Here is a 27,676-nt window from a genome sequence, read left to right as displayed (position 1 = left end):
GTATGTGTTTGTGTGCCCTGGTTGCCGGCCTCAAAGCAGAGGAGACGGGAAGGGGGGGAGAGGGGCGGGGCGGGGGCAGCAGAGTACATACATACGCATAGTCGGTCGGATGGTAAGGGGATCGCAACGCGAGGGAAACGAGGTTCAAATTACCTGTTTTCTTTCGGGGAGACGGGAGAGTATTGCTTCGCCGTTTCGCTTGTATAGCCAAAGTAATAGCCAGAGAAGACTTTGTGGCGACGCGCGGATTTTAAGAGTAGCGAATGATCCACCTGGCGGGTATGGGGGTGGGAGACAGCGACGGCTGCAGGGGTAGGGGGATATTGGAGAGGGAAGAGGGGTGGAGGGGGTCTTCCTCTGGACGGAGGCGGTGCGCTGCGGGTTGGGGAGGGGAGGGGGTGTTAGGCTATAGCCGAGCGGCCGTAATAAGCCAGGGCAAATATTGACTTGAGTACAGGTTCCGGGCGGGACCGGCGGCGGGGCGGGCGGGCCAGCTTATCGACATCGCGCTATGGCGGCGAGGGACTTGAGAGCGGGGCGGCAGCGCCGGGATATGGATGGGGACGGAGACGCCAAGAGGTCGTGGAGCCGCGACCGCGGCCAAACTGATTGGAGACCAAAATGATATCTGAGCAAGTGTGTATCATTGTTTCGTGGACTTTCAGGGGAGATAAGATTATTTTCTTTATTTTTGCAGCTGGAAAGAGAAACCCCTCTTGCTCTACTCTAGAATTAGACACGTCACTAGAGAAGTTAAAGTATGTAAGTTCCTGAGAGAAAAGTTGTCTGTTGTGATCGAAGTACCAGTCCTGAAGGCGCCGCTGTGCAAAGAATAAGAAATCGTCCAGAAAATACGTTCGCTTTTCTCTAATTCATTCGGCCAATTATGGGAGCTTTGGCAGCTTGGCGCCTGTGTGACTGAGGGTAGGCCATCCCGCAGCACGCGCATGCACTGCGGGCAAGATGTTTGCCTCCCCATCAGGCGCTATGAGAGCGTGCAGCAGAGGCCGAACTTGGCAATGTTTGGTAACGACAAATAACGGAGGTGCTTGGTACTTTTTTTCTCAAGATCCCTTAAACAGGCAAGACCTCTGGCCTGGCACACCTGTAGGCGGCAGGCGGCACAGGCAGGCCACGTAGGTTTTATTATTTCACTCTATAGCTGTACCTCGCTAATGGCATGCTGCCTCCCCGCCGCGAAAATTATCCGCTCAGGTTCCCTGAGGTTCCCTAAACAGTGGCACGCACTGCGGCCGAACCGAGCGCGGCCATGCCGTTGGTCAGGTGCTCCCGGGTGCTCCCCTGTCGCTCGGAGAGAGGCTGCAGGGGCAGCAACAACAGACGTCTTCCACTTTCAGCGCGCCGCCGCTTCCTTTTTCTTATCCTCGCGTGCCTGTCCTTTGTTTTGCTCGTTCTTACGGCAACAATTCATGCCTCGGCGGGCGCCGTGGCTGACCCAGGTAAAAACTGTCCGAAACCATTACGCGGAGGGGAGGCCTTCCTCGCAGGCGCGTCCGGGCGCGGCAAATGACCCTCGCGAAACCACGCGGGCCGCGGGCCGGCGGCGGGGGCTTACGGGGAGCTTCGGGGCGAAAGCAGCAAAAGAAGAGGGTAATTACGGCTCAGGGGGCGGGGGAGGGAGCGGAGGCCGGAGCGGGGGCGGGAGCGTGGGCGGGCCAGACCGATGCTGAAGCTAGTGTGATGGACCAGCCGCGGGCCGGGCGGGCAGTCAGCGTGAAGCGTTTGCGGCTACCGGCCCGGGCTCGAGGAGCAGTCGAGGCGAAGGAAGAAAATAGAAGACGTCAGGGAAGAAGCGCGGGCAGGGGGAGAGGCGTCGTCGTGGACGTGGCCACCCTCACCGCCGGTGCAGAGGGGCGGGGGAGGAGGTGGTGAAAGGGGTGGATCGCAAGGGCGCTTTCATTTCCGCTCGGTACACGCCTTATGAAAGCCAATGTTATGAAGCGAGAGAGAAAGAAACGGCGGTCGAAAAGAAAGAGGCGGAGGCGCGGCGGTGATGAGAGGGGAGACTCTCCGAGGGACTCTTCCGAGCGACCCTCCGAGGGACTCTCCCGCGGCCAGTCCGGCTGGAGAGACAATTGCCACCTTCTAAACGATAAGACCGCCGAGGTGGTGGCCGCGCCCGCCCGCAATGAAGAGCGCGCTTTAGTGCCGGCACGTCACATGGCGGGGAATTCCCCACCTGGGATATTCATATTCCAAATAAGGAGGCCTGGGATAAAATAAAACCGGGCCCTGTTCTCTTATTATTGTTTAAAGTTGTTGTTGGACAGAAAATGGGTATGAGGTCGAGTATGAGACAGGTCGACCTTAACCCAGGGACCCGTAACTTAACCCCAATTCACGATGTAACGTTTGTTGGTACGCACTGCACCGTAACTCAAATTTAACTTCAATTTGTCACGTCACGGTACTTGTATAACGACCAGAACGGTTCACATGGAAAGTTCAGTTCAATTTTAGTTAAACTTATTTTCTTTTCTCTATAAAACCTACGAGTTACAACCAAATATCTGAAAGTACTGTTTTAACGAGATTCATGACCTGCACCGAAAAATGGCAGAAATCACTCTTTCATCGAATGCGTCACTCTCAAGAGATGATCAAAAATACCGAATAACGTAAATAGAAGTAGTTAAGTTACGAAGCAATAAGGTAACACAAAGATACGACGTATTCACCTTCGTTCCGGAGCCTGTAACGTAATGGGCGCAATACGTTCAGTTACGACGTGGTACCCGTCGTGAGGCCTCCAGGACTACGGGGTGAGCGATCACGACACATGCGCTGCGCTGCACGCAGTCGAGCACGCAGTACGTGCGGAGGCAACAGTATCTCAGAGCAACAGATAGCAGTGAGCTCTCATTCTGCTTAGAATTTCAAATGCGTCGATATGAAGCAGGAAGCGCGACTGGGCGGCAGAATAAGTGGCGGCGGTGGAAGGGAGGGGTTCTCTTCTTCTAACCCTTGGAATGTCACAATAACGTCGTCAGAGACGCTCAGCCGCGCGGGAAGGAGGGGGGGGGGGGCTTGGGTTAGCAAGAAATATCTTACGCTTGTGTGCGTACTCCCCCAACCGCCCCTACTGTCATCACCTCGCCAAGCGCTAGGCCGCAAGGCAATCAGCTTCAGCTGCTTGTATCGGCAGCCAAGACGTCATATTTTCCCAGACGAACTGCGATTTTTTTTAAAAAAAAGAAACGAGAAACGCAGACAGCACACGTCCCTGCCTCTCACAGTTGTGACTCCTCTCTTATCACCGCCATACTGTCGTCCAATTTCATCCAATGTCGGCCAATTCAAATCCAATCCGGGCGACAACTCGATATAGCATGAGCCAATCGGCGCGACCTAACCCAATCCTGCAGCGGCCTCCAGGGTTCCAGCAGCTCCAGCTCCGCCCCGCCCTAAAGAAGGCCCATGAAGGGCCGACGCCTCGCCACCAAATTCGTTACACGGAAACAATGAAATTATATCGACCCAGCCACGCCCCGCGCAGACCAACCCAATCTCACTCCGTCTGAAGTCGTGGTGGAATGAGAAAATGTAGACAGCGAAACGCCGTCGAAGACGTTAAAAAAAATTCAACATTCCAATAGTGGCATGTCAAGTTTAAAGGTGCCAGGTGCTCCTACAATGAGCATCCGACGACACGCGGGGCGACGCGGCGAGAGGAAAGTTTAACACGCTCGGCGCCCGCGTCAGGGATCATTCAGCAAGGACGCTCACATAGCGCCTGTCAGGTAGGCAACATCTTGCCTGCCGTGCATGCGTGTACTGCGGGCTGGCCTACCCCGAGTCTCGCAGGCGTCGAGCTCCCGTAATATGCCGGATGAAAACGAGAAAAACTGATCTACTTTCTAGACGACCCCTTCCGACAGGATACGACGAAAGACGACTCAAAAACGACAAATAACTTTTGTTTGTTTCTTTTTTTGTTTTGTTTTTAGGTTTCTATCGTCTATCCATTGCCTTTTTAACAGACGATTAAAAGACAAAATTGAGCAACACGAGGGGTCGACGACTCAAATTTTTTGAGGACAGAGTTGTAGAGTAGTACACCCGTAGTACGCGGTGTACACCAGTAATGCGTAAAGTTCACTCGGAGTACATCCACAGTACGTGGAGTACACCCGAATCACTTCAGTCACTATGCCAGCCCGGAACCCATACAGGAGCACATCAGTTGTCGACCCCTCCGAGCTACCCCGTTCCGTTCTACATGCGACACACATGGGAAAGGTCTATCCAAAGGAGCCTAACCTGCGGAGAGGGTAGGCAACCCCGCATCACTCAGGTATTTGCTCTGATGCACACGTTCGTTCTACGTGGAAAACGCATAACGTGGGCACATTCGTCAGCCCACAGTGAACGTATAGTGTACTACAGCTCGAGCATCCCAGTCCTTGTTATTATTGTGCATTCATCAGATAATCAGTTGATCTTTTTTCTTTTTAAAAATAATTTACAGTTTACTTCACTTATTTTTCACACTACACCAAAAAAGACGCGATGAACACAAATACCGCACTGACAGAGTCGAAAAAAGAATAACAGCAGTTTGAAAAAAGGCTAATTTGTAAAAATTGCTGTAATCACTTTAATAACACCTCTTACTATTCAACTAATTTGGCTTTGGATTAACGTCACCACCGACTGCGCTGTCCACCTCCTCGCTGGACATGTCCGCCATGATAAGCCGAGCGTTGCCTTCCAGGACCACCTTCGGCTCCTCCGTGTCCGCGTCCACTATACACTGGAATGTCACTTCAACAATCTTGCGCACGTCTTTGACCTCTACCACGGTGAGAACCTCTTGACCAACAAGGCACGGCCGTGGAAAGCGCAAGTTCTGCCCCACCACGATGCTACCGGGCCCGGGCAGTTGGGAGCCGATGACGCCCGCCGCCAGCGCGTTGAGGAACGCGCCGTGCACAAGGACACGCGAGCCCTCGTCCGAAGCACCCGACGGCACACCCCGGAAGTGGACGGGGTTCTCATCACCGCTGAGGGCGCCGAACATGCGGAGGTCCGCCTCCGTGATGCGGCGGGTGGCTGACGCACGCTCCCCGGGTTTCAGAGACGTCCGCGGCCTCACCGCCGTACTCTTCGGAGCCTGGCCGTGCTGCAGCCGCTGTGGGCGCCTCAGAACCGCGCTGTGGGCGAGGCCGCGGCATCGGGAAAGCGGGCACAACATTTCACGACGTGGATGAAGACGGCGGGGTTGACGATGTCGGGAGAGGTATGCGTGCAACCTCGACCTGCTTGCGCACCTCGGTCACCTGCAGCGGGGTACAGTAGTCCTCCAAGAATACATTGGCCAAGTTGCGTAGGCGTGGGTTGGCACTAGACGAAAACCGAAGCATGCACTCGATAATCTCCACAGACGTAATTGCTGTGTAGAAAAACAAAACGACATACTTGTCAGTTTACTTCAAGTAAATAAATTCAACATAAAGAATTGATGCATCCTATCTTATTTTCAATGCCGGACTCATCATATACTTCAAATGACAGTATATAAATGAGAAAACGCCGCACTACTGGTATGAAGCCGGCTTTGTACAGCTAGTTAGCATTAAACCAATGCGGTCGCAAAATTTAACGGATATTGGTGTGTGCTTTGTGTTTACTACTTGAAAATGGGGTAGGTACCAAAGTAGTGAAGTGCAATTGAATTGACCAATAAACTTACAAGGCTTGGACTCCGGGGTAATCAGAAACATAAGAGTTGTAATAGCTGATAACACTGTTTGTTCATTTGGAGATGACAGACACGCAGCTACAGCTTCAATTCCATTATTATGGATGATATATTCTTTGTTCTCAGGATCTGAAACAAGTCATAAGGAAAACAACTTACATTGGAAAGTCACAAATAGTAATAAAGTCGTAAACATATAAAAATGTACAAACCTGGGCACAAATTGCATAATCCGCAAATAGCAAATCGTTGCAAATTGTCATCAGAATCAGTAATTTGGTCTAGGAATAAATCAATTACTTTCAGACTTCTTAAGAACTCGTAATTAATTGGATCGTATGCAAAGTTTGCTAAATTAGCAAGAACTTGGTGTTTAGCTTCTGTAAAAAGAATGAATAGCATCATAGGCAAGGATTGAGGTTAAGCCAACATTAGTCGGTTGACTCACCAATACTGGACGTGTCCTGAAACTCCGTAACTAGCTCCTGCAAATATTCCAAACGGCCGCTGCCTTTCTTCCCGGTTCGCTGTTTCAAACGATCATGAGTACTAAACATCTTCTACGCATGGACTAAATTTCGTGGAGGGCGCCATATTTGCAACTTCAGATGTTTTTGTTTTTGTTTTGTTTATGTTTTGTTGTTGTTACTTGTTTTCCTTCGAAGCTAAAAACAGCAGCTGAAATGCTTTTGTCGTGCCATGTTTTAGGTCAGTGCCTCTTCATGAGTTTTGGCATTGTGGTTTGGCAGTTCAACCAAATCGTTTGAATGCAGAAGAAAATACTTTCTTCACACTAGCCAGCCAATCTTGTTGAAATTGAGTTTCTTCACATGAAGAATTGAGGTAAGTTAGGTTATGACTACCCTCAACTTCTTAGAGGTGCTATTTTTTGTGTCCAGTAAGAGTGTTCTAGGCGATCATATGGTTGTTGTTAGTGTTTTAGTTATTATTTTAGTCATGTTCGCATTCTGTTCATATACCTGCTGCCTCACTCAATTTCCCAATTTATTTTTCTTTCAGACTGTATGATGGAATTTTCAATATCCTGTCCGCTGTGCTCCCAACCTGGATTTTCTGATGTCAATTCATTATGGCTATCTTTGATTCGAGTTACAACTCGGCAACTGACATGTCCTGTCTGCCTAGAGGTTCTCTGTGGCCTGGATAAGCTTACTATCCACCTAGTTAGCCATTCTTTACATAATCAGTTGGTCTCTTCCCTTGCATCAAATTTGTCAACACCTCCAGCTATTTTATCTAAAAGTATGCAATACCACAAAATTTCACAATGTCCTGAAACTATATCGTCTCAAGAATCAGTCCCAGTTACTACTTCTCAGCCTCTTGAAAACTCTCCGTTATCATATGTTTTCGTCAATATTCCAACATTAGAAAACATGTCTATAAAAGAGAGAGCTCAAGCCTCTCTCATGAGTAATATTGAACACAGCGTAAACAAAGAAGGTAAACCATTTCAATCTTTAATTGAACCAAAAACTGGATACCCTCTAATTCTGATGGCCAAGCCTGATGATAGTACTTTAGCTCCAGATGACACATCCCAGACACCTTTGATGCCTCAGAATACAATGACAGTGGTGAGTGACCCTCTGAAACTCATCAATCTACCTCAGTCTAGAGAAGAAACTATTCATATGAGTGCTTTACCTTCACAAAAAGAAATTTCTTGCCTACTTGATAATATAAATGCTTTGAATCATAACCCACCTCCTCCATTACCTCTGCACAATTCAAGGTAAAGTTATGTGCTGCATTTGTTATATGTATTATGAAACAGCTCTGATAAATTACTTTTTGCCTGATTCAAACTCTTATTTGTTTGTTAAGTGAACATGGGATCAATTTAACTCACCAAACTGTACCGGTGCCTAAATTAGGATCACCATGTCAAGTATCTGGTAAGAGCTAGAATGCCTCTTGATTTTTGTTTTAAAAACTAATCAAAGAAACAATTTTTTCCCCCTAGTTTTATATCATTTTTACAATTTTCCAGACTTAGGTGTACCCTGTGGAATATGTGGCTTAACATTTAAGGATGATAACATTGCTATGCTCCACCAACAATTAATTCATCATCAAAGTTCACCAGATGGCAATAATTATAAAATACCAATAAAATTGGATGATAGATCTCACAGTTCAAAGCATAGGTAAGTTGTCACTGATAAGTTGATATTGTTTTGTATTGTATTACATTACTTCAGTAGAATAAGTGTGTTTTGTTGTGCTGCATAGAGATTTTTATTTAACATTTTCTCTAACTAGATCCAGAAGGACAAATGTTGCCAATCAACATGTGCATAGTTCTCTTCATAGGTTTCCATGTCACATATGCAATAAAGTTTTTCGCATGCGTGGCAGTTTAATGGTACATTTACGGGTGGCACATTCTCCTAATGGAACAAGTATGTGTCTGTCTGTTGACAATATGGATCCCATTTCTTTCCTGCTGTATATAAATTCTTTCTTACTAATGTATAAATTTTTGACTCACATTTCCAGCTGGCTTGGCTTGTCAACTCGGAGGTATTTCCACAGCCTTAAACTCTCCGCCAGATGTGACAAGCAAGTTATGCTTGCAGAATCTTAGCATTCAAGAAAGTTCATGTTCCTTCACTGCAGATGAAAGTATAGCCAATAGTGGGCATGAAAGAAGAACAGACAATGGCTTAATATTACATGAATCAACTGACCTCATGCCTCAAAGCCTTTCCCCGTCCCATAAACATAACCAGGTACAAGATTGTATCATATCTAATAAGGGACCTGCAAATGATTCGAACTTAAGTGACAATGGAGTGTCAGCCATGTTACTCTCGCCTACAAGGTGTTCATCTATATCTGGGCATATTGAGTCAGTTGGAAATATATTTCCATGTAATCTTTGTAATAAAACCTATTCAAAGGTTTGTATTTTAAATCAGTATTGCACATGCCAAGCCTATAATGTGAACCAATTGAATTGGATTTTATAGAGTTTTTAGTATATGAATCAGTTGGGTAAAATGTTCTCAATGCTAATGTTTTAATATTTTTTTAAGGAAACGTTACTTCTTCAACATTTAAAATCCCATGATAGTAAGCAATGGGAATGTGATGTTTGCTTTAAATCATTCACTACAAAATACTTCTTGAAAAAGCATAAACGCTTGCACACTGGTTAGTTAACTTGATTATTGAAAGTTAAGCTTTTCATATAGTGTTATTCTGTCGAACTTATTGTATTTGCAGTGAGTTACTAAGTTCTACTAAACTTTCAGGTGAAATGCCATATACATGTGGCATATGCAACAAGTCATTCACATTTCAGCAATCCTATCACAAGCACCTTTTATATCATTCAGATGAGAAACCACATTCCTGTAGTGAATGTGGACGAGCATTTAAGGAATTGTCTACCTTGCATAATCATCAAAGAATTCACACCGGAGAAAAGCCTTGGGCGTGTGAAACATGTGGTCAGTCTTCAATTATTGTGATAACCTTATTTGTCTTATCATTTAATGTGATTCACCTTCATGGCAATTGATTATAATAAATCCTTGAGACAACCAGCATGCTTGTGTGGCAAGACACCAAAAGTCAGCTTTGCTTTCATGAAACAAAATTAATCTAGTTATTTTCTAAAATTGTATTGGTGATTTATTTTGTTTTTTGCTCCAGAAAGCATTTTGAATGTACCAGAAATTGTTTCTCTCTCGTATGATTTGTATCTCAACAGAACGCTCATTTTGATTGATCCAGCCAATGTTTTTATTTGCTGTGTGCTTGATCAAATGTACTCTAATTTATTGACTTTGTTTTGCAGATATTGCTACTTTGTGTGTTTAATCTAACATTGTGAAGGACCTTATTGAATTAACTGTCTGTTTTGTTAAGTAACAGAATGTTATCTTTAATCGATTTTCTAACAAAACTTATGATTTCATCACTAAGGAGAAAAGTTAGGTGAATTCCCATTGCATGTTTGTTTGCTTTTAATGAATCCTAAAACTATTGACAAATTATAGTTTCTTAATATTTTTGAAATGTGATTTTCAGGGAAGTGTTTTAGGCAGAGAGTATCTTACCTCGTTCATCGGCGGATACATACAGGAGCAATGCCGTACCAGTGCACAGTGTGCTTAAAAAGTTTCCGCTACAAGGTAAGAAATCTCACTGTACTTTTCCAGTTAGATGTCTGTGCTGTGTACTTCATTATTAGAGTGTGACCTGTATCTCATTTCTTCCTCACAATCAGGTGAGTCAGAGAACACACAAATGTGTTGTTCAGTCCTCAGGTGATGCTGCGTCTCCATCCAATGATCTTTTACAACAGCTGTTGCAGTCTTCCAGCAAAGAGGTTAGTAAATTGATCATATTTAGACTTTACTTGCAATAACATTGTACTCCTCTTTCGGTCCAATAAATCAATCAATCAATCAATCCATTAAAAGTCCTTTCTCTATCTGCTCTTTTACTATCCAGGCCGAGACTGGGGGAGGATTGCAAACTTCAAACCAACCTGGACAAAACAAATCCCAACGTCCTATAAAAGAACAGCTTCCACAGCCTAATGAAGATCATTCACTACTAAACAAAGATCAGATGGATAACCACTTTCTTTTGAAAAGTAAGGACAACAACCTTATTTCTGTTAGCAAATGTCAGAATGCTGGGATCCAACCCTCTCTCATGCATCAACTTTCATTAGACTGTCACAATCTTTTCCATGATTCACAAGCCAGAGATTTTATGACTCTTTCTTCTGTTCAACCTCCAGAGTGCAAAGTCATTTCTAAAGTTATTCCTAATTCCACTGTCAAACCAGATCTACAGCTAGATAAGAGTCCTTCTACCTTGTGCGAATCCCATGACAATTTAGACTCTTCTCCCTTACCTCAGTCAACTCCTCCATCATCATCATCAGATTTCAATATCGATCTTTTACAAGATATATTGTCCATGGTAATGTCGCCTTCAGACAATGTACCATCGCCATCCACCCAAATGAGGCACCTCTCTCTTGCTGGAGGTCAAAATGATGAGGATTTAGAATCTGGTCTGGAACTGAGGCAACTGTTGTATGGTCCATGTGATTCAGACACTATGTGAAAAGTAAATCTACTGCATTGATTTGTGTGAAAATTTGTATGAATAAAAGCTGTGTTGTTTTTGTATCAATCTTGATTTCTCTCTTTTTGTATCCTTATGTTCTGTGCTATCTTATTTTTCTTTAAGTTGATTTTTTTGTGTCATTGTAGGATTAACAATTCAAGTCAATTTACATGTCAGATTTTATTAATTTTGATTATTAACTCAATGTATTGTGAAAAATGTACCTTTTAAAATTATCCATCTACAATATTAATTGATGTAAACAGTTACACTACAAGCTAATCTATGGACCGAGAGGTGGTCTTGAAAATGTATACAATATGTTGTGTTTGGAGTGAAATATTAAAAGTCTTTAATACTTCTCCTTGACCTTTCCTCAAATTTTTCTTTCAATCAAACCCAAAACATTTTCACTGCTGAAAAAGTAAATTGTCTGTAATACGCAAAAAAAAAAAAAAAAAAAAAAAAAAAAAAAAAAAAAAAAAAGCTACCAAAAGCTGTAGTCTCTGTGCCATTTTAACGTCACTTGCGTGGCGTTATGTCCCACTCAAGGACTATACCGTCGCTTAGACCGTCGCCTTGCCTGCTGTTCGAATTTTGTACCTTGTAAGGCAGCTGCGTCCAGTTACGTGGGTGTCTGCCCCCCGCTGCATAGCTGAGGCTTAGGTACCCAAGACAAGACACCCACGTATCTCTTGCAAACGTATCTGGACGCAGCTTACATCACACGTTTGAATTTCGCGGGAAGGCCATGAAGGTGGAGCGTAAGGATACTGTGCGGATCCACGAACAGCTGTTGATGCTATTCGTAAATAATTAATACTGTGATAGATTTGTTCAGTTCATCGGTTAAATTCGATTCTAAAAGTTTCCTTTATTTATTTCTTGCTTCGTTTTGCACACTGGTTACCGAAAAATTTGCTTTAGATACGACATTTATAGGGGGACTATTTCTTTAGGTTGGAAGGAAAAGAAGAAGGGGCACGGGGCACTGGTGCAGGCATAGTGATTCCTGGCGTTCGGCTAAGTTGAGTGCAATGGTGAAATAACTCGAGAATTTCCCACTCTAGGGATCTGGAAGTCCTTTAGGTACTAAATTCCTATTATCTGGTATTTAGGCTATCGTTGGAGCTACAAAGTTTACCTTGAATCGATGCCAGAATGAAGTTATCGTTGAAAGTCAATTGAGCCACGGAAGCCTTGTGATGATATTCTGTAATGGTGGATCGCGACTCCTTTTGTCTGCGTTGCAACCGAAACATAAGCACTTGATTTTTCTTAACTAGTGCTATTGTGCTAAATTTGCTTAGTTTGTAGTTGTGACTTAAACTTCGTTCTTTATTGTAAGCCCGACCATTCAACATTTATTGCCTCGAGAGAGAAAAGCTTGGTGATCGATTTTGGCCTGGAAGTTGGAGACAAAAATAACCCGTTAGACAAGTTCCAACTTGCAATTCCTTTTTCCTGTTGCAACGAAATAAACTCCAACACCATGCATTAAACCTAAGCAGCATTTGCTTCTGGTGCCTTATCATTTGCTACTGTGATAAGACTTTCGCCCTATCATAATTTTACGGACCACGTCAAGAACAGCCACTCGTTATATTCCTTATCGCACTTCGTGCGACTAAAATTGACAAAAAGCAGTCTCACAAATTTTTATTAATTTCCATTTTTGGGCGAATGCCTGTTTGCAAAGGGCAACAAATCTTGTCGAGGTTATCTCGTTTCTCCAGTTCGTGTTGTGTGGGGGAGTAACTGCGTTCGAAAAAAATACAATGTGGGAGTATCAGTGTGTGCCCCCATCACCAAAATATGATGATTAGCGAGCCAAGTTTTTTTGCCCTCCTTAAACAATGCCGCGCACAGCATTGTTTCTGATTTCATTTCCTTGGTTAAAATGTATTCTCTCTACTCAAACTGTTATTTATTTAGAAGAAACAAATACATTGTCATTATTCATCACCAGAGAAGTTGCTAGTTGGAACTACTTGGTATTTCATGTTACACTTCTCAGCACATTTTGGTTTTATATTCCTTTTTTATGATTTTGGGGTCACTGCTGCTTTATATCTGTCCATTTTTGTTAATCTTAAAAATGTTAAACTTCAGAAGTTCTGATTCTGAATTGTGTGGGCCTCACCCATACTTGGCAGAGTAGTTACATGTATCTGTTGAGTTAAGAAAATTACTATTGGTGTCATGCATTTGACATCTTTGGTGCTATTGTCTGAGAATTTAATTTTTATTTTCTTATGATTGATCATTTTAGGCATATTGATCGTGGCATGACTGAGCAGATGAGGAGCGTCTATGGCCGAGCAACCTAACTGTGTATTCGGGGGGTCGGAATCTCTTAACACAGCTCTTGGGGGTACCAACTCATCCAGGTATGTGTGAAAGTCGATTTTTCAATTACTTACCTACTTTGTTGGAACTAAATTAATCTAATGTTAACATTGTGTCACCAAACTTAATACATTGTTTATATCAGTCAACTTTTACCATCATGTATTATTTCGCACCATTTGCATACAACTGTCTTAATGTCCATCTAACTTCATCTTGTTCCTCAAAGTATTAGAACTTGTCCACTTGTCTTTCTGATATCAATAATCCCTCAAGTACAATTTTCTTATCTCTGAAGCAACATTTTGGTTGTCATGGAATCATACCATCTAATCAACATGTACCATTGTTAGAGCTCTCCACTCTCAATCTTAAATACCATGAAATTTCTTGCAGTATTAAAAGCAGTAGCACCAACTGGTCCGATCTATAATTGTATTTCTAAAACTTTCCACACATATTATTTATAACATGTTTTCCTGAACATTGTGACATGTCCACCATGTAAGATTATTGACAGTTCTATGAATGCTATGTAGCTTATCTATGTTTACATATATTGCCTTGTAAATTGCCCTACATGATACAAATGTGTTGCAGCAAAATATGTGTCACATTTATTTTTTTCCAATTTCTTAGGAGCAGGCGAAAGGGAAGCCGTAAGCGCCCCAGTTCCGGCGGGAGTACATCTTCGTCTCCCGACCGTTGGTCATCGCGGCGAAAGCGCGGTCGTCAGGGGCGTAAGGAAAAAGAGTCGACAAGCAGCCACACGGTCTCTGCCTCCGCCACGGGCTCGGCCTCGGGCTCCACAGCCACTACGGCGCCCACCGCCCCGGCAGGAGGAAGAGGCCGTGCCACAAGAAGGTATATTCTATTTTTTAGAGGCTACAATTTTATTGCACTTTTAAGGAGAATAATGTACATTTTTCTCACTTTTTGTTTTTCTTAAATTATTTGATTTTAATAGAATGTGTCTTTGTTATCTTAGGAAAGAGAGCAATTCCTCAGTGCCTTCTGAACAATCAGGACGGGCTGGATCATTGGCTTCAGTAGAGGTAGATATTCAACCTCAGGACAGTCCGTCATCCTCCAGTGCTAATCAGGCGAATATTAGTAGTTCTTCTGCCAAAAGGTTTGGGCATTTAAACTATTATTCAATTCAATCTGAACTTATCTATTTTAACAAAACTTACGGTCACTCTTATTATTCCTATAGCAGGAGGAGTGCATCTAGAGAGCGTAATTCCGAGCAAGTAGCTGAAACCAAAGCTAGTTCTAGTAAAACAACCTCTTCAGCTACTAATCTTGGTGGTGCCTCTACCAAAGCTTCCAAAAGAGGTTTGTCTCACTATTTTCTAAAAATCAATCTTAGTTTTTCAAGGTGGGTGTAAATTAATAAATTAACTTTTATTTTGGGATTTACAGACTATCTAACAAGTGTCTCTGGAAGTGGATGTCAATCAAAGTCCAGCTCTCGCTCTCGACGTTCAGCAGGAAATCAAAGTAGTGCACCTGTAAAGCCTAAAGCTCCTACACCTAAAGCAAGTGCTGCAAGTGCCGCAAGTGCAGACAGCTCAACCTCCAAATCGAAGTCCCAAAGAAAAAAGGTTGCTTTCCATTTCAATTTTTTCTCACCCATTTCTTTGTAGAATCTCTCTGAAACAATTTTTTCATCTTGCTCAGGGATCGACATCCAAAAGCCGTAGCAGGTCACGGGCATCTCGGTCTAGCAGCACACAAGAAACCCCTACCGAGAGTGTGACTGCTAGCACATCACATAACTGGACTGTCCAGGACACCTCTAGTCCTACACAAGCCAACAACTCAGCAGTATCTTCACATACTGGTACTAAGAGCAACAGAGCCAGCCGCAAAAGGGAATTTGCTCCAGAATCGTCTGGTTCAGGTGAGATATAAGATTGTGTGGTGTGCATGCTGCTCCTCATTCTCAGACCCAAACACATTGTCATGTAGAATTTTACTCAGGTTAGATGCATGGCATTTCCATTATAATCATAATTTAAAATTCAAACCTACAAATCCCATGATTGGCATTTTTGCTTCTTAAGTTTCCAAGTATCTATGCAATTAAAGTAGTTAGTATATGTACAACCAACATTTGAGAAAATATTGCAGAAAACATTAGTTTACTAGCCTTTAACGGCAAAAACTTGGGCAAGGCTCGGAAATGTTAAATAGTAGGGAAAAGTATGGAAATCTTTTTAAAAATAACACAGTTTTAGATAAGAAAATTATATTTTCAGGCTGGAGTGTGCTCACATACTCACAGTTCGTATTTCTGGTGGATATTGATCAGATTCCGTTTTCACTTGATATCCAGTCCACTCAAGCACTACTACATTTTTCCATTATATTACTAAACAAAAAAGAGTTCCCTTTTAAAAAGTTAACTATTTGATGAAATAGTATTATGAATTATCTGATAAAATTATTAAATAGTAAATGTGCAATTAGAGTTTTTTTTATCTATGCTACTCAATTGCTCCCTTTTGAGACACTTACAAGTCTACTTATTTCATTTTGTCAATTTCTATCTACAAAGTGATTGTGTAAACTATGTGCCATATTGTACTTATAGAATACAGTACAATCTTTCAAAAATTAACGATTTATCCTTACACTTGTAAGGTAATAGAATAGGGCATTTTTAGCAAAGAGTTCTAATAAGACTTGAATATGTTCTTCTTTTACAAATGATTTTTGAGTTTAGTGACATTTATTATACTACCATAAATTTCTAGCACATTGGCACCTGGTTGTGTATATTCTTGCTTGGAAAGCGTTGCATTGTATGCTGATTGTTGGCCTTATCTTAGGTTCGGGTAGAAAGTACACGCTGCGGAGTGGTGGAGGCAAGGCGGCGGCCGCCTCGCCCCCGAGCAGTAGGGCTGTGCCTCGGAAGAGGGCTAAAGTTGGGACAGACTCAACCAAAAATCTGGGTGAGTTGCGTTGAGCTGACTGACTTAAGACTTAGACACTCAATATGTCTGTTTTTAATTTTAACAATGCTGTTGCCTTTTTAACACTCTAAATAATAAGCTGTTAAGGAAATGTAATTTGTAATGGAAAGAAATATTGTGTTCTTGTTTTGATAAATATTTTTTTTGGATATGCAGGTACCTCTCACGCAACAGGGGTCAAGGGGAAGGAGGAGGCTGCAGGGAGCGCAGCAGTAGGTGTGGAGGGCAGCAGTGGCAGTGGTGGGCCGGTGTTAAGACGAAGCACCAGGAGCCAAGCCAACACGGGGTCCTGTGCTAGCACAAGGTGAGCTCTTCATATCTTTCCTGTTGTGGGCTCTACTATAATTTGGTTTTGTAGTTAGGTTTTATTTATTGAAATATGACATATGTATTGCAGCCGGCGGACGTCCCGGACAGGGAAGCTCCCCCTGCCCTCCAGTGCGACATCAACCACTGCAGAGGGGATGTCCTCAGGCCAGGGTCACCATGATGCAGCTAGTGGTTCACAAAATGGAGTGCCTGTTGGGGATGATACCGCCAAAGGAACGCCTGGTAGGTTACCAACTTATCTTTTCAAATCTGTCATCAATTTGGCTTCCTAGGGACCTGACAGTTTTGAAATGCTGTTCCTCTCTAGGCTCAAGCAGTACAACACCAGCAGCAGCTGGAGGTCCCTCTGGCCTCACAGGTGCTGCTGTGGACAGTGAAAGTGATGATAGTGAAGTAGGACGGCTGCAAGCATTGTTGGAAGCAAGAGGTTTGCCACCACATCTCCTTGGTGCCTTGGGTCCTCGAGTGCAACACCTACTGCACCGCAGCATGGGAGCCAACTCAGGTAATTTAACAGGAGTAGTGATATCTTTGAGACATATGAAGGAGCTTAGTTTATCAACATTACTGTGTGCCTTATATGCTGAATAGTTTGCTCTAACTATGCCCAAATTCTTTTTCAGCTGCAACCAAAGCACAACAGCAACTAACTGGACTCCAAGCAGTGGGAGATGAAGGACAACAACTGCAAGCAGTAATTGAAATGTGTCAGATGTTAGTCATGGGCAATGAAGACACTCTTGCGGGCTTCCCAGTAAAGCAAGTGGTGCCAGCCCTTATAGCTCTTCTCACAATGGATCATAATTTTGACATAGTAAGTGTCTTATTTACCTTCCTACTGTTACAAGTAAATGGACTGTTTATACTTAATGATCCTATTGAAATAGATGAATCATGCATGTCGGGCCCTGACATACATGATGGAAGCTCTACCACGATCGTCTGCAGCGGTTGTTGAAGCAGTTCCAGTGTTTTTAGAAAAATTGCAAGTTATTCAATGCATGGATGTTGCTGAACAGTCTCTGACTGCATTAGAGATGCTCTCAAGACGTCACAGCAAATCTATCCTGCAACATGTAAGCTCAATTGAGTCACCAATCAAAGTGGTTATTACAATTATTAAAACAACAAATGATCACCTAACCTTGTTTCTCAATCTGTTCCTAGCGAGGTGTGGAAGCTTGTCTTATGTATCTGGATTTCTTCAGCATTAATGCTCAAAGAGCGGCTTTATGTGTAACAGCAAATTGCTGTCAAAACCTCCATGCAGATGAATTTCATTTTGTTTCTCAATCATTGCCTCTACTAGCGGGTCGTCTTGTCCAACAGGTAATTATCAACTACTATGTACTAGACTTTGTTTTCATTAAAGGTCTTGCAATATACCTTCAATAATGATTGAAATATGCTTATTTTCAGGACAAGAAAAGTGTTGAAAGTGTCTGTCTAGCTTTCAGTCGTTTAGTTGATAGCTTTCAAAATGTGCCAGAGAAGCTACAAGAAATAGCAAGTCCTGAACTCCTTACAAACTTGCAACAACTGGTAAGGACACAAAAGTTTTTGTAACTTAAATGAAGCTACCGACCCAGTGTCACCCTAGACTCGAGATCCCATATATCCGATGCTAGTCCTTTGCACTGGTAGACAAATTGTGGACTGCATAGGTAAAAGTTCCTTCCTGAAAATGTTGTTTCCATGTGCACACCATAAGATGAACATCCTCAGTTACCTGGAATGTTTATTTTTGGACTTCACATGGTCTCAAGAATTTCTGTTTGGAAGTTAACTTTTGCCAGATGCAAACAAATTCTTCCCTTCAATGAATGTTGGATTATTTATTTAGCTTGTGTTCTGACTTCCAAATCAACACTTTTCAGTTGGTGGTATCTCCTCCAGTAATAAGCACTGGGACATTCATCACAGTGCTTCGAATGTTATCAATTATGTGTGCCAATTGCCCGGACTTGGCACTTACTTTACTACGGCAAAACATTGCAGAAACTCTTTTGTATCTGCTGACTGGATCTGGTGAAATTTCAAATGATGAAGTATGTTTTGACTGAGATGACTTCTTGATGATTTGATATTATTTATATTTATGCCACTAATTTCTATTTATGCTTTTTTTTTTTATTTTAAAGGTTGAACTTGTCACTAGAAGTCCTCAAGAACTTTACGAAATCACTTGTTTAATTGGAGAATTAATGCCTAGACTACCATCAGATGGAATTTTCTCTGTAGATGCTCTTCTTGACCGCCCTCAGGGTCAAGTGCAAGATACTGTTCAATGGCAGTGGAAAGATGACCGTGGCCTCTGGCATGCCTACAGCAGCATAGATTCTCGCATAATTGAAGCTGCACATTTGACTGGTGAAGATGAAATTAGTCTTACCATGCTAGGTCGTACATACACTGTGGATCTACATTCTATGCAACAAATAAACGAAGATACAGGCACGACAAGACCAGTGCAGCGTCGATTGAGTCCACCAACCTTGTGTAGTTCACCAGCAACTGTTGCCAGTACTCCAGCTTCACCAGGGGCTCAGAGTGCATCATCAGACAGTGTTGATACCTCTGGTTCCAACAATCCAAGTAACTTCTCATCAGGGTGAGTAATTATACTTATCTGTCTGTTCTGGCTTTAAATGTGTGCTCATTATCATGAACTAATTTATTTTCTGTTTGCTGTTTACATTATCAGTTACGATGTAAGAGTAGCATGTATGAGAGAAGAACGAGGCCTTGCTGCTTCCTTCATACGTTCCCTATTCAGTGTTCTCTATGAAGTGTACAGTTCCTCTGCTGGGCCATCAGTTAGGGTTAAATGTCTGCGGGCCCTGTTACGCATGGTCTATTATGCCTCTGCTGATCTTTTAAAAGTGAGGATATCTGAAAATAAATATAAGCTGTTCAAAAGATTTTTTTGAAAATTTTGAGTTTGCTTATTATTTGTCTCTCTGCAGGATGTGTTGAAGAATCAGGTTGTTTCAAGTCATATAGCTGGTATGATGGCTTCTCAAGACCTACGCATTGTTGTTGGTGCCCTTCAAATGGCAGATATACTAATGACAAAGCTACCTCATGTATTTGGGACGCACTTCACACGGGAAGGTACTTTGAGTCATTTCTTCTGTATTTATGTGTATGAATCTATTTATGATTTCTAGACTAAATTTCATCTTTTCCATATTCTCATATTTAGGTGTGATGCACCAGATAAGATTACTTGCTGACCCTACTGTTCCTCTTGGTTCATCACCACCCAAAAGCGCTATATGCACTCCTGCATCTATACCGCACACAAGTCGGACATGCAATCCATCAGCAGATGTGTTCAATTCTGAACAGACCATTCCTCTACCTCCAGCTCCATTCAATTCTCTTGATAGTCAGCAACCAGGTACCTCAGCTTCTGCTCCAGGCTCATCAGCATCAACTTCCAGCTACAGTATGCCTATTCTTTGCGCTTCAAACACTAGCACTTTGGTAAGTGTTAGTGGATCTTCAACCTCTTTGCAAGCGGGTCCTAGTGCAAGCAGCTCCAATGGACTTTTACCATTTCTGGGTATGTTTAACAACTTCTAATTTTAACATTGCTATTTAACATTTATTTTTATTTTGATAGCTCACTGAAGACTTTTTGTTTGTAGATGGAGGAGCCAGCCTTCTCCTGGGATCTTCACCCCCTACATCACAGATGCCACGGTATGAACGGCCAGAGCCTCTCCTTTCTTCAGATGACGCGTGTACTTCAAGTCCATCACAATTGTAAGTAGATTATGAAGGATATTTCACTGTAAATACTGTAGTTACAGCATTTTAACAAAATGAAGGAATTAAATATTCAATTTTTTCAACTGTAGACGGTTGGGTGATGTTTTGAAACGCAAACGACAAAACCAAAAACGTGCTGTTGGGCCATCTAGCCGTAAAACTCGTCAAGATGACAGCAGTAATCTTACATCGTCAATGGTGCATGACCTCTTCACCAAAGGTAAACATACAATCGTGTGCAATGGATACTTTACTCATTGATAAATTCATTTAATCTAATTAACACTAATGCGATGATTATAGCTACTTCATTGAGTAACTCTGGGAGATCAACTCCTAACAGCACCTCTAGATCAAGATTTAGTGGAGGATCTTCTAAAAGCTTCCTTGCTAGTCTAAACCCTGCTCGCTGGGGTCGTAGTGTGAATCCTGCTTTGACTGAGAGGGCTTTCAAGGTAAATACTTTTTAAAATCTATCATTTAACTTATTCTAAAGGTTTGCTTACTAATTAATTTCCCTCTTAGGACATCCAACTGTCCAAGTCGTCTTCCAATCCTAACCTCACAGCTGGAAACAGAGAAAAAGCACGAACTTGGGTGCGTGACCAATCTTCTCGTTTCTTGGAAACGCACTGTAGAATGGAGAACAATGGGCCAATGCATCCAGCAACTGACATTTTGACTCGCCTTACCCAGGCAATTCATAAATTAAACCATCAGGTATGTCAGCCCATTAATGAAAGGACTGATCTTAACCATTTTCTATCCCTTCCTTGCTGTATGTCCTCACTCAACTGATGTTTTTCAGCGTGATGAAAGCTTATCAGCCCTTTCTGAACTAAGAGGTATCTTACTTGAGTCAGATGTTTCACCATTTGAAGTGAACCATTCTGGTCTCATAAAAGCCTTGCTGCAGTACCTAGCTGATGAAACAGCCACTACTACAGGAGCAACAGTATTGCACTTTGACCATGCTCAACGTCTCCGATGCTTTCTTCATGTATTTGCAGGATGTCCGGTAAGTTGTTTACATTTCCTTGTGTGTTTCTTGGTGATGTATTTTCCACTGTCCTTATTTTTATCTTTTATATTTTAGTTGGATAAAAGTTGGAGCGGGTATCCTCCAGATTGGAATCCTGCACCCTTCTCAGCTCTTGTTAACAAACTTAGTGGTTGTGTGTCTCAACTGGAACAATTCCCTGTCAAAGTACATGATTTACCTGCAGGAACAGGCACTGGGAGAGCAGGTACTTCTGCTTTGAAGTTCTTCAACACCCATCAGCTCAAGGTATTTATTGAAATTGGAAGAACATTCTTTAAATGCACTGTCAATTACTTTCTTATTTTCCGTTTCTTTTTGTTTTTTAGTGCAACCTACAGAGACATCCAGATTGTCAAAACTTGAAACAATGGAAGGGTGGCACAGTCAAAATTGATCCTCTAGCGTTGGTACAAGCAATAGAGCGCTATCTGGTAGTGAGGGGCTATGGTCGCTTGAGAGACAAAGATACTGGTGATTCTGATGAAGAAAACAGTGAAGATGACATTGATGACACACTTGTAAGCAGTCACAGCATTTAAATTAACACTGTACATCTGCTGGCAACTATGTTTGTACAGTAGTTTCTTGATTGATTTTGTCTCATATTTTATCATGCATTGTTGTTTTAGGCTGCTGTAGTTATAAGTCAAGGCTCTGCCCGCCATAAGCTGCAGTTTTTGTTAGGAGAACATATTTTACCTTACAACATGACAGTGTATCAGGCTGTGCGACAGTTTAGTCCAGCTGCTTTAAATGATCAGTCAGAGACTGATACTGATACGGAAGCTCCTTTAGGAAATGCGGGTGTTTGGGTTCAAACACACACAATTTACTATCGGTAAGAGTGTGTTAATTAAGAAGTTTTGTGGTTCTGTGCAGTTAAAAATGCCTTTGAGGAAGCTTACTTTCCAAATTTCTTATTGTTTTTCAGACCTGTGCCTGATGATGATCCACCCACTGCAACAATTCGTCCAAACGCTAGCTGCTCTTCATCTCATGTATCAAATTCTTCCAACTCTGGACGGAAAGGGAAGGGTAGTAGCTCTAAAGCACGCAAAAAGACTGATGAGCTTTGGAATGAAGGTCGTCCACCAATAGTTCAATCGCCTCTTCTTGCATTCCTTACCACTCAGTTGCCAGATTCTGTTACAATTCAGGATGCTTCTTTGTCTGTGTTGTGTTTATTAAGAGTCCTCAATGCTTTAAATCGCAACTGGGGCACACTTTACCCTTTCATAACCTACAAACCAATTATCACACAGCAGGTATGCCCAATCAAGCATCCTGGTAAAGCTGAAACGCAGCAGAGTGCGGGAGGAGGAAAACTGAAATCGCTTTTCTATAACATGGTCACTTCTGTTTTCTTGTTCCATGCATTCTTCTGCATCAGCTTTACCAGAATGCTTTATACCTTGATCAGTTTGCAAGAGTTTTCTGACAGAACTGACATTGTCTTTGTATTTTTCCAGGACTTTGTGAACAGCAAAGTTGCAGCTAAAGCAAGCAGACAACTTCAAGATCCCTTAGTTATTATGACTGGTAATCTCCCACCATGGCTCCAACAAATTGCAGTTACCTGGTATAACCCTTCTTTCCCTTGAAAATTATGCACCATTTTGAATTTTGTCATAAAATATTTCAATGTTTTCTTTTCTCTATTCCAGCCCATTTTTGTTCCCATTTGAAACAAGACAACTTTTGTTGTATGTCACTTGCTTTGACCGAGATCGTGCTTTACAACGTCTACTTGATTCTAGTCCTGAGCTAAGTGGTTCTGACAGCCAAGAACGTGTAACACCGCGTCTGGATCGCCGTAAGCGAACAGTCTCCCGAGATGACATTCTAAAGCAAGCTGAGCAAGTATTCCAGGACCTTGCTACTTCTCGAGCTCTTGTTGAAATTCAATATGAAAATGAGGTAAGATATTTCTATTTTGTGGTGGAACGTTTGCAAAGACACATTCTCACTTAATAATATTGGATTTTGTCCAATAGGTTGGCACTGGACTTGGTCCCACACTCGAGTTCTATGCTTTGGTGTCAAGGGAGCTTCAAAGAGCAGACCTAGAATTGTGGTATGGAGATAAAATACCAGCAACTGAATCATCTCCAAGTTATACTCATTCACCTGTTGGATTATTCCCTTCACCGTTTGGTCGCACAACTAAAGTATCTCATGTGGCAAAGGTATTATTGACTTGAATGTTGGTTTATAAATCTCCCTCTCTCTCTTAAAGGGGTTTCTTTTTTTCTTTTTTTTTTTTCACAATCTAAATTTGGTTATATTTATTTTGCAGGTGAAATCAAAGTTTAGGTTCCTTGGCAAATTAATGGCAAAAGCAGTCATGGATTCACGCATGCTAGATTTGCCTCTCAGTGAGTCCTTGTACCGTTGGCTGCTAGGTCAAGAAACAACTTTGAGTTTGCCTGACTTGCAGCATGTGTGCCCATCTGTACACCGTACATTAGTTCAGCTTCAAGGAGTGTTGAGAACTAAAGAAACTTTAGAAGGCAGCCCTGATATGACAGTTCAACAGGTTGGTATCTTTGATCTTTCCTCAATTTATTTTGGGGCGAAAGATAACATCTCATTACATTTGTTTCAGATTATGGAAGCAACTGACCGTTTGGAATTGGATGGTTGTCCCATTGCGGACTTGGGATTGGATTTAACTCTTCCTGGTAGTAGTAATATAGAATTGAGAAAGGGTGGAAAAGACATTACAGTTACACCTCACAACTTAGATGAATACTGCAAGGTACACTTACTACCTTTAAATTGTTAATGTTTTCATGAAATGAAATCTTAATAGATCTGTCTTTTGTTTGCTTTCAGCTTGTTGTGCATTGGTTCCTAGTCGAAGGTGTTTCAAGGCAAATGGAAGCCCTGAGAGAAGGGTTTGAAACAGTCTTCCCTCTGTCACACCTTCGGCTCTTTTACCCAGAGGAATTGGAATTGATTTTTTGTGGTTCGAATCAGGGATCTAATTCTCAAAATTCTCGTAAGTCATGATTCTCTCTTGTAAAATACAGACAATGTGTGTGTATTGCACCATCTTGATTTGCTATTGCTTTTTTTTAACAGCATGGGATATCAAAATGTTAATGGAGTGTTGTCGGCTGGACCATGGATACACTGCTGATTCCCGAGCAATTCGTTTCCTCTTTGAGGTACTTAGTTCATACACGCCACATGAACAGCGTCAGTTTTTACAGTTCATTACTGGGTCTCCTCGTCTTCCCGTTGGAGGTAGGTGTTTGATTGTGATCAGCTCAGTTATTTACCTTGTTTTCTTGCCTTTTGATAATGTACTATTTCCTTGATCTTCCCTTCAATTTGCAGGCTTCAAGAGCTTGTCTCCACCCCTAACTGTTGTAAGGAAAACCTTAGAACCAAATATGAATCCAGACGACTTCCTTCCATCTGTGATGACCTGTGTGAACTACCTTAAGCTACCAGACTATAGTTCTGTGGAAGTCATGCGTGCAAAGCTTAACCTGGCAGCTCAAGAAGGCCAGCATTCATTCCACCTGTCATAGTCGAAGCTCAATAATCCACCATTCAGTTACCATGGGGCTTACACATTGTGTAGCCAAGCTTATACATAACTATATATGCATCTGTGTATATATTTATGTTTATAATTTGTATAAATAATTATTTGCAATTGAAGTACCTTGCCTCGTGAAAACGTCAGCACTGAAAAGTTTTGATAAATAGTAACTTTTTGTTAAATTCCCACCATATCCTAATCAGTTTATTTCGTCTTGTCTAGCATTTGTGAATTGCGACTTCTGAAGTCTTTAAAGAGTGTGTTTAACATGTGATTTCCTCTATTCAAAGTCTTGACTTTTTCTTTTTGTTGTATGTTGACAGCGTTGTGCAATTGTGCAAGCTGTACTTTGCATAAGGTTGCTGTGGTTCTACATTTTAATGCTAGTGAAATTACTTTTTTTATGATGCATTTAACTGTTGTAATAGCTGGCTGCATTGAATCCATGACCTCAGAAATCATGGTCAACACAGCTTTTGATGTGATAGTATAAGACTACCCTTATATTTTAATTTTAAACTACTTTCATTTTTTCTTTGAGGTATTTGGAGTTCCTCAAACAAAATCTCCAACTATTTGTATGGATAAAAAATTGAACTTAGTTGTGAATGTGTGTATGGTTTAAAAGAATACAACTATTATCTTCCATTTAAGGAAAATAAAGCGATAATGGAACTGAATTAAAGGTTTATTTCCTTGGATTGTAAGTACATTTGCATTTCTGTTGGTTTGAATACCCTCCTATTGATACCTTCCTGTTACATGCAAAGAGCTGGTTGCAATAAGTACCATAGTTACTGATCAAGTTGAAGCCTAAGAGCAAAACACTACCTGATTACGGATTTTAACTTCAGCCATTAACATCAAAGAATCTACAAGAGTGGAAAGCAATTGGTGATAATAAATACAAATTATTTACTTCTAAATTAACATGGTCATCCAACCAACAATCAAACAGACACCCCCAAATGGAGTTAATCTTCTCAGCTGATCTTTGCCAGTAATGGACATGTAATAACATGGCCCACAAAACATTAGCATACCAGCAGTCAACAGCCCACCAGTCTAGAATTCAAGAAGAAGTTTTGAAGTCAAGCACTAAAATTAAGGTGAAATAAAGTTGTAATGTTTCACACACAAAATGCACACTTACCACTAAGGGATAATGACACAATGGGACAGCTAATAAAGCAATGGTATGATAGAAGTGATACTTATTAGCTGTTTCAAATACACGCTTCCTGTGCTCATTTCCCTCTTCGTTCATTATACCTACAAAACATTCAAGAAAAAAGAATGTAGAAACATTAAGGGGAAAAAAGTTGAATACAACAAACTTTATCAACTACTGTCTCTTCAACAAGATAGATATCCTTTGGAACGTACTGTGAGCTCCGTATGCACCCAATCCAACTGCAGCAGCTCCAGATAAACCAGCCAATCGAATAAAAAGACCACTGTACCCAACCAGTTTAAAAAGCTGAGGTAAAGGTGCTGGAGTCATGAGTGCAGGAAGAGTTTCTTTTGGTTTAGGGACAGGTATCAAACCTCCAACTTTGTTTAACTGCAAAGGAAAAAGAATAAATCGTAGCGATGGATTGGCGGATTGCAATAAATTTGGAACAGCAGAGATACATAAATATTTATACAGTTTTGTGTAGGCCTATCAGCTATGCTGACATCACTCATCAAATTTTATCTTGCATTGAGGTTACGTTTGGCAAAACAATGAGAGAGAAATTTTCACATCCGATCATTCAAAACGATATTATGCAATTGAAATCTACTTCGATAAGGCCGAAAAATAGGAAATTATCATCAATATACTCACCACAGAGGAAGCTATTTGGATTGTACTTTGAGAAACGGGATTATCCCTGATAATGTAAATGAATGAATCCGTGAGACTCATGTTGTGCTGTTACTGACGGAGCAAATCAAACAGAGTCCGAAAAATAGACGTCGACCGACCAACGAGAGCGAATGTCTGCAAAAGGGGTGGCCAAAACAAAAATTATTGTTGAAGAAATAATACAATTCAGTAAACAAACACACTCCTCGCCTGCTGCGCACCCTCGAAATTTTAACCCCCTTCTGTCAAAACCACCCCATAGCAGAAGCAAGCAGAAGACCAATAATATTCCCTTTCTCCAAGTATGACAAATTCAGCAATTCTCAGAACAGGGGCTGTCGTGAAATTTGTAGACCGGGCACTAATTATATTGAACTGAGCGCTACAACAGCCTACACATCGTGTTATACTTTTAACGGGATTGGCGCTCAGCCACAGATTCAACAAGCCGGAAAGCCTTGCAGAAACAAACCTTGCGGGACGGGAAGTCGTTTGGCCGCTCGGTTTGGTGCAGTATGGGCTGCATACCTACAAGGCGCCCTGCCGCCTGACAGAGACAATTGCCTTATATTAAATTTCAACTTAAAGTCTTCAACACATTTCCTGCATCTTGAACATCATGTTATATATATACTTTAAACTGTCAGACCGCCGTAAAACTACACAAAGAAAAATTTACAAAAAATTCACTCCTGGCCTAGCCAGAAATGCTTCATAGAGAACGTCTCGACTTATTCAAAGTCTAGACGTTCTCTAGATGGAACATTTCTGGCTGGGGTAGGGAAAATAACTCCTGATTGTGTGTGTTTCCTTTTTGTGCAGCAATTGCTGCACTTAAGTGGTTTCCAGGAGGACTCTAGTTTCCAGAACCCGGAACGCTCCGGAGCAGGGGTCTATATGAGACGGGGCAGCAACCTCTGTTTTCGTAAGCTCTTGTCATTTGCTTCTTTTA

General features: G+C 41.8%; 4 protein-coding genes across 7 annotated transcripts; 2 read left to right on the top strand and 2 right to left on the bottom strand.

The window, feature by feature from the left end:
- Window positions 1–4,594: 4,594 nt before the first annotated feature.
- On the bottom strand, window positions 4,595–6,358 carry LOC113217706 (uncharacterized). Its single transcript, XM_026437729.2, is given in 5 exon segments — window positions 4,595–5,212; window positions 5,214–5,413; window positions 5,714–5,851; window positions 5,935–6,102; window positions 6,171–6,358. Coding segments are annotated over 5 exon segments (1,185 nt in total). The 5' UTR covers window positions 6,280–6,358; the 3' UTR covers window positions 4,595–4,642.
- A 22-nt stretch (window positions 6,359–6,380) lies between these two features.
- LOC113217705 (zinc finger protein 354A) lies at window positions 6,381–11,209 on the top strand. Of its 4 annotated transcripts, XM_026437726.2 has the most exons (12): window positions 6,382–6,565; window positions 6,743–7,186; window positions 7,268–7,478; window positions 7,571–7,641; window positions 7,737–7,893; window positions 8,009–8,148; window positions 8,246–8,649; window positions 8,785–8,902; window positions 9,004–9,201; window positions 9,785–9,888; window positions 9,984–10,085; window positions 10,211–11,209. In XM_026437726.2, the coding sequence occupies exons 2-12, from the start codon at window positions 6,748–6,750 to the stop codon at window positions 10,835–10,837; spliced, it is 2,571 nt and encodes an 856-aa protein (XP_026293511.2). In that variant the 5' UTR covers window positions 6,382–6,565; window positions 6,743–6,747; the 3' UTR covers window positions 10,838–11,209. The 4 variants fall into 4 exon arrangements, with proteins under 4 accessions (XP_026293513.2, XP_026293510.2, XP_026293511.2 ...); XM_026437728.2 differs by having other exon boundaries at window positions 6,381–6,565; window positions 6,743–7,478; window positions 8,246–8,478; XM_026437725.2 differs by having other exon boundaries at window positions 6,381–6,565; window positions 6,743–7,478.
- Window positions 11,210–11,795: 586 nt separating this feature from the next.
- On the top strand, window positions 11,796–25,582 carry LOC113217674 (E3 ubiquitin-protein ligase TRIP12). Its single transcript, XM_026437665.2, has 37 exons — window positions 11,796–11,929; window positions 13,113–13,230; window positions 13,829–14,053; window positions 14,178–14,321; window positions 14,406–14,527; window positions 14,615–14,796; window positions 14,873–15,095; window positions 16,027–16,149; window positions 16,327–16,474; window positions 16,568–16,722; window positions 16,808–17,005; window positions 17,124–17,314; window positions 17,388–17,576; window positions 17,668–17,829; window positions 17,920–18,042; window positions 18,378–18,548; window positions 18,642–19,111; window positions 19,205–19,382; window positions 19,467–19,614; window positions 19,706–20,068; window positions 20,154–20,271; window positions 20,367–20,497; window positions 20,581–20,732; window positions 20,803–20,997; window positions 21,086–21,295; window positions 21,374–21,565; window positions 21,646–21,837; window positions 21,949–22,157; window positions 22,251–22,584; window positions 22,789–22,898; window positions 22,984–23,236; window positions 23,314–23,505; window positions 23,616–23,855; window positions 23,925–24,077; window positions 24,155–24,320; window positions 24,404–24,568; window positions 24,662–25,582. The coding sequence occupies exons 2-37, from the start codon at window positions 13,154–13,156 to the stop codon at window positions 24,856–24,858; spliced, it is 6,801 nt and encodes a 2,266-aa protein (XP_026293450.2). The 5' UTR covers window positions 11,796–11,929; window positions 13,113–13,153; the 3' UTR covers window positions 24,859–25,582.
- On the bottom strand, window positions 25,545–27,111 carry LOC113217676 (transmembrane protein 256 homolog). Its single transcript, XM_026437666.2, has 5 exons — window positions 26,946–27,111; window positions 26,704–26,859; window positions 26,259–26,436; window positions 26,026–26,144; window positions 25,545–25,937 (listed from the first exon to the last, which is right to left on the bottom strand). Exons 2-5 carry the CDS (start codon window positions 26,782–26,784, stop codon window positions 25,794–25,796), a joined length of 522 nt encoding a protein of 173 aa, XP_026293451.1. The 5' UTR covers window positions 26,785–26,859; window positions 26,946–27,111; the 3' UTR covers window positions 25,545–25,793.
- Between the last annotated feature and the right edge of the window lie 565 nt (window positions 27,112–27,676).

Source organism: Frankliniella occidentalis, unplaced genomic scaffold (genome assembly GCF_000697945.3).
Source record: "Frankliniella occidentalis isolate FOCC.00 unplaced genomic scaffold, Focc_3.1 Scaffold22, whole genome shotgun sequence".
Lineage (NCBI taxonomy): Eukaryota > Metazoa > Arthropoda > Insecta > Thysanoptera > Thripidae > Frankliniella > Frankliniella occidentalis.
This window is presented reverse-complemented; position numbering and strand designations above follow the sequence as displayed.